Raw genomic sequence first — 6,592 nt, 5'->3', positions numbered from 1 at the left:
ATATATATATATATATATATGAGTATGCATGGGTCTCATATATTCTTCTGGAAAAAAATAATCACTGAGAGTACTAAATATTTTTAATTATTTAATTATTTTTTAAAATTTGCTACAGGGCACATGCACCCACCAGAGAGAGACAAACAGAAAGAAAGAGAAAGAGAGAGAGGGGAAATGAGAAAGCAAGCCACCAGGACCAGGAATTGAACCATGATCAGCTATGTGGGAGTCCAGCGCCTTAATCACCATGCCACTTGCTGGCCCCAATAGTACTAAAGATTAATGGTAATATTGCTGAGTGAGAGTATCACGAGTTATTTGTCCTTTCTTGCTGAGGGTGAAAGCAGGTTGATTAAGGCCAGTGTACACAGCAGACTACTGTACGGTTTCTTCCCATCCCTGAGAGGCAGAACTGTTACCTGAAAGGAAAGGTGGAAGGGCTTACCCCATGGCAGGGCAGCCTATCTTTTCTTCATCTATTTCTATGCTCTCCATGTTTTATATGAGTAACTTGTTTTAAAAGAAACCTATTACCAGGACCAGCACTTGGTGTAATGGCTATGACGCTGGACTTCCATGGAGTCAATTACGGTTCGAGTCGTGGACCCAGGGGCTTAAACTCACGCCAGGTGCATGTGCATGCGTGCCCAAGATCCCAAGAAGAGGATGGAGGAGAAGGGACTGCATGCAGCATGGCCATTCCCCCGGCGGGGTGGGGGTTGGGGGGAGTGATTTCTTGCTTTCTGTCTCTCTGTCTCTGTCTTTCTGGCAAGTGCACATACCCTATAGAAAAAAAAAACTCAAAAAATAAATGAAAGAAAGCTATTATCTCTAAAAATGTAAATACTTAAGCAGAGACTTAAATAGTCCAGAGATACCCAATAAGAAATGACCAGTTCTGGTCGTAGGCAGAAACCAGGTAAGGGTGTTCAGCAGTTATTCTGGCTCTGTTCTAAGGCTATGACCTCAAGCGCCATAGAGTCTCCATTTATAGAACCTCTTTCTGCTATCATTTTAGATTAGTGGGAACCATGGGGCTTTAGAATTAAGAGGACTGAATTCAATCCCAGTTGTCCTCCTTAACAGCTTTTGACCTTGGGTAGAATATCCAAGCTCTCAGAGTCTCAGTCATCTCACATATCAAAGAGATAACAGGACATACATGCACAGGGCAAATACTGTTGTGCTTCTCCTTCCCAGAACAGAGACAGGACTGAACCTACACGAGTAAGCGAGGATTACAGTCCAGATGAACACCAGCAGAGGCTCAGCAGTTATCCAGCGGTCTCTGGGCCATTTCCAAATTGCGCAGTAACTCAGAGATCCCCAAAATAGAGTTTTGGTTCTGAGGTTGCCTTTAGGCACTTGGTTCCATGTCTTTTCTATCACAGGCAAAATTAGATTGGAGGCATGTGAACCTAAAGTCCAAAATGGTTCTAAAGCCCCCTGGGTGTCCTCAGAACATCAGATACCCTCTCTTTTGTATCAAAGGTTCATGAAATAAATGAGTCCTGTAAATCCATCCCATACACAGCAGAGAATCCCCAATGATGCACCCACAGTGCACTTTCAAGCTGATGAGGTTAATTAATTACATGTAAAAATGTGGGGCCACGCCCTACTGCAGTGCTTACGTGGTGTGCCTTGGGAGCCACATCCCATGACCAACTTTGGTTCGAGTCCTGACCATGGCAGCTTTAAAACACGCCAGATGCATGAGTGTGCATGTCCCAAATCCTGATGGGAAAGAGAAATGGAGGAAAAAGGATTGTGGTGTGACCATGCCCCATGAAGGGTGCTATCTCACTCTCTCTCTCACTTTCTCTGGTGGGTGTACTCATCTTCAGCACCCTCCCGAAAATTGTTTTAAGTAAAAATGTGTGAGTAGGGACCAGCAGTTATCATAATGGCTATTTCGCTGGACTCCCATGTAGTCGACCACGGTTCGAGTCCCGGATCCCATGGCTTAAACTCATGTCAGGCATGCGTGCATGCATGCCCAAGATCCCGAGAGGAGAATGGAGGAGAAGGGATTGTGACATGGCCATTCCCCCGGGGGAGTGATTTCTCTCTTTCTGTCTCTGTCTCTCTCTGTCTTTCCGGCGACCACACGTGAGTAATCACTGTCTATGTGTTTGTAGGTCCCGAGATGTGGCTGTAGTTAAAGTGACCATGACTTTTGAACCCAAAAAAGTGAATATTCAAAAGAAAAATTGCCGTGTGGAGGGAAAGGAAACAGTATGCATAAATGCTACAGTGTGTTTTAATGTCAAGTTAAAGTCTAAAGAAGACACCATTTATGAAGCTGGTAAGAGTAATAAATATAGCAAGTACTTTGGGGTGGACAATATATTGACTCCACCATGATGAAATCCATTAAGATAGTGCACTCCCCCATCACGTGAGCTGTGTGTCACATGTGTTTTGTGAACATGCTGAACTTCGAAAAGAATTCTGCAACAGAGAGAATAGCTTAGAAAAGTCAGTTCTGGAGCAGAAATTACACGCTTGCATGCAATGACTTCAACATGTCAGTTTTCCCTCTGACTTTCCTATATACTAGGGACAATCTAGTGTTTAGGAGACAAAATGACCAATTCAAAAGTAGAGTCTGGAAATTTACTTTACAAATAAGCCCAGTTTTCTTTCCCATGGGTTATCACAAATTCTTTCTCCATTCTCCTGCCCCCTCCTGGGGGAGAGCGGTATTGCAGAGGACCTGAATACCACCGGCGTAGTCCGCAGAGCCCATGGCTGCATTGAAAAGGTAACTGTTTCTGAGAGTCAGATTTGCTGTGCGTGCATTGTCAGGTGCATCATGTCACCTCTGCAGCCCCTACTCCCTATGTTCTACACTTTCTAAGGCATATTTTCAATTATGTTAAAGTATAATGGAGTCAAGTTTATGAAGGTCACAGGCTGTAGAAGAGTAATTAACTCTGCAAACACAGTATAGGTAGAGTGAGAAAAACCATTAATCCTTAATGGCTTTATTAATTTATTTTTAAAATGTTTCTATAGGAGCATACATATGCTTGGGAATAGGCTCTTGATTAGAAGATAAATGGAATATAAGAATGAAATATAATGATTAGGTTTTCATATGAAACTTTATTTTATCTTATTTAACTTTGGTTTTATAACTAAGCAATCAAATAAAGGGAATTGTAGTCTTCATAAAAAGTGGAAGGCTTCACTTGTTTTCTTTATTGTTTTATGCTTATTTTACTAAACTCAATAGTGCTTTGAACATAATCTAAGATGATGGCTTTTTTATTTTTTTTTAAGAAAGATGTTTTGCTATAGGGCACCTGTGCTCACTGGAGAAACAGAGAGACAGACAATGAGAAATCACCCCGTAGAGAGAATGGCCATGATGCAATCCCTTCTCCTCCATTCTCCTCTTGAGATTTTGGTCACACAAGCACACATCCCTGAGTTTCAGACTGCTGGAGCCCAGCACTATAACCACTATGCCACCTCCTGGCCCCAATTATGTCTTTTCATAGGAACGGTAAAAATGCCATTAATATATCCTTTGTCTCTACTGAAATGTAACATCATCAATACTCCAAACAGGGTTCCAGCATTCTAATTTGAATATATATATATTTTTTTAAGTGAAAATCCAGTAAACACAGACATGATTAGTATATTAGATGTTATGTCGGTATGCATGTATGCATGTGTATACATATGTGAGTATGTGCATTATAAATATGTCGATGTAAACAGAAAAAGCATAGTGAATTCAGAGAGTGGTTCTACAGAGTTCATTGCGGTTATCTTCATGCCCACTAATCCCGTTGCACGACAGTGGTGTGAATATCCTGAATAACAGAAACTATACTGATTGATTGCTCAAGAAATTTTTCTGAAATGTTCATTTAATGAGTTGGACCATGTGAAAATAATCCCAGATAAGCATTTCTGCCTTTTTCTTTTTTAAATAGATCTGCAGTACCGTGTCACCCTAGATTCACTAAGACAGATATCACGAAGCTTTTTCTCTGGAACTCAAGAGAGGAAGATTCAAAGAAACATCCTCGTTCGAGAATCAGAATGCACTGTGCACTCCTTCTACATGTTGGCAAGTAAATCATTTATTACAGCCTCCTTTCTCCAAATAGAGAATATAGTAAAGATGTCTTATTTCAAGTCAGTCAAAATTCCTGTTTTATTTCAGAGTGTACATCATAAAGTAAACTTTATTTTATTTGTCACTCTTCAGAAATGACAGTTTGCTTTTCTTATTTCCAAAAACATTTGATGAAATGACCTCTTGTGTTCCCTGTGTATGTTGGAAAACATTCTATTCTGTGTAATAGTAAAAGTCACAATATGTTAGTTGACAAGTGATTTTATTTATTTATTTTCAACTTTAAAGTGCCTTTAACTTCTTTGGAGCTTGTCAGTCAAATACGGGTGTTTCAGATGAGCTGTGCTGAGGGCAGACTGTTGGGCCATGTGCTTCCGGGCTCACTGGACTGTATATCTCACACTTGGACTTTAGATTGAAGGAGGAAAGATCTGGCATTTTCTATCACCTATGGAGTTTGTGCTATCATAGTTTCTCTCTGTTTTAATATAACAAAGAAGTTTGGAAAGCAAATTATTCATCTCTAGAATTGGCTGGTCAGCCAGTTTGAAACCATTGAATATACGCTTTGTTCAGATCCTGTGTATGGAGGGTGTGGCCCCAACTGAGGGTGGGGATTTCTTAAACAGTTTATTAAAATGTATATGATAGCAATTTTTAAAAATTATTTAATTTATTATTGTTATTTTTAATTTGCTATAGGGTACATGTGCTTCTCAGAGAGAGAGAGAGAGAGAGAGAGAGAGGGAGAGAGAAAGCAAGATTCCAGGTCCAGGACTCAAACCACAGTTAGCTATGTGGAAGTCTAGTGCCCCAACCAACATGCCACCTGCTGGCCCACATGATAGCAATTTAACAAAATCCAATGAAGGAATGAGGAAACACTGATTTTAAGACTTAGAGACTTTAACATGGTATTAAATTTTAAAGGAAACAGGTTGATTTTTCTACCTTTGGCTTATGAATTCTGTATTCTTGATGCATTTGTATTTTCTAGTTTGAAAATGTCTCCAAGTGGCAGGAAATTGACAGAAAATGTACAGCCCATGTGTTGCATTTATTCTGTGTCATCAATATTGCCCAAAATAAACTCATCCTGTCAACACTAAGGTCAATTTGTAATCTGAAAAAATAAAGCTGGAGTTGCCCTTCTAAATAGTTCATCAGAATTAAACACTGAGGAGTTAGGACTTGGATAAAACAATTGGGCAGGGCCAGCAAGTGGCATAGTGGTTGAGGTGTTGGACTCCCACATGGTCGACTACAGTTTGAGTCTCGGTTCCTATGACTTGAAACTCATGCCAGACACATGTGTGTGCCCAAAATCCCAAGAGGAGAATGGAGAAGAAGGGATTGCAGTATGGCCATCTCCCTTGGCGGGGGGGGGGGGGGGGATTTCTCTCTCTCTCTTCTCTCTCTCATAAGCACACATGCCATATAGCAAAAACTATTATTTCTGTAAGACTTCTAACAAGAAAAGTTTAGGCCTGTGCCCTTTTACTCCTCTGATGTCAACTCAACCAAACTTAAATCTGTACTACTTTGAATTCTTTTCAGAATTTTAAGTCACTTGCTCATACTTTTTATTTCTTAAGAATGGTTTTTTTGTTTTGTTTTGTTTTGTTTTCTTCCTTAGTTTTAGACTTTATCTATAGAATGCTGAAGAGGGTTTAACTCTCAGGTTCTTTATTTCCAGGAAATGTTCTTTCACGGTCCTTTGGTTAACGTCCTCCCTATTGCCTTTGCTGTTCTTTATCTGGAACTCCTATTAATTGGACATTGGGTTTCTTACATTGATCCTCAAGTTTCTTATGGTTTTCTCTTTTGCCCTTACTGCCTTTGTTTCCTTCCTGAGATTTTCTCAGCATTATCTTCTAACCTTTATATGAATTTTGTTAGATTTTGCCTGTATTGATTGCAAAAGCAGCTTCATGTTCAGTTGGAGCATATTTTTGTGTTATGTATGTAACATTATATTTCTATTAAAGTGTTACATTTAAAAATTTTTCAGAAGTATTGTATTGTTTCTTCTTTTTTATTTTCCTTCCTCCTTCTAGTAGTCTCATTTCTTAGTCTCCTCTTCTGTTTCCTCCTCCAACTTTCTCTTTTTCTCTTCACCCTATGTTCTCTTTCTTTCTTGGCCTCCTTTTCTTCCTTTTCTCCTTTCTTATTCTCTGCTTTTACTTTAGATACTTTTCTTAGGTGTCTAATCATCCCTGGCTGTCTCTTTGTTTAGTAAAACACAGAAAGCTCCCTTGGGTGGGTTTTACTGTAGGCTAATTATACTGTTGGGGACCCCAATGTGTCAGTGTGCAGTGTGTTTGTTTTCTATTCGGATGCTAAGTTACCTAGAAGATACTAGCCCATTTGGCCTGGCATCTAGGGGGAAAAGTGAAACAGGAGCCTAGCTGGCAGGATTCAGGGAGACACGCATGACCAGGCCTGGAGTGAACTCTTGCAAACTCTTTCCCATACATCTATGCTCTGTCG

General features: G+C 39.9%; 1 protein-coding gene across 3 annotated transcripts in view; it reads left to right on the top strand.

Moving 5' to 3' along the window:
• ITGA1 (integrin subunit alpha 1) overlaps positions 1 to 6,592 on the top strand; it is a 209,285-nt gene that overhangs the window by 145,421 nt on the left and 57,272 nt on the right. For all 3 annotated transcript variants that reach the window (XM_014588003.2, XM_006149026.3, XM_006149027.3), the window contains exons 16-17: positions 2,145 to 2,311; positions 3,957 to 4,093. In XM_014588003.2, the coding sequence (XP_014443489.1) occupies positions 2,145 to 2,311; positions 3,957 to 4,093 (304 nt within the window). The remainder of the gene's footprint in view (positions 1 to 2,144; positions 2,312 to 3,956; positions 4,094 to 6,592) is intronic.

The sequence above is a fragment of the Tupaia chinensis genome, unplaced genomic scaffold (assembly GCF_000334495.1).
Source record: "Tupaia chinensis unplaced genomic scaffold, TupChi_1.0 Scaffold000251_1, whole genome shotgun sequence".
In the NCBI taxonomy this organism is placed as follows: domain Eukaryota; kingdom Metazoa; phylum Chordata; class Mammalia; order Scandentia; family Tupaiidae; genus Tupaia; species Tupaia belangeri.
The sequence above is the reverse complement of the archived record's forward strand: the minus strand, read 5'-3'. Positions and strand labels throughout refer to the sequence as shown.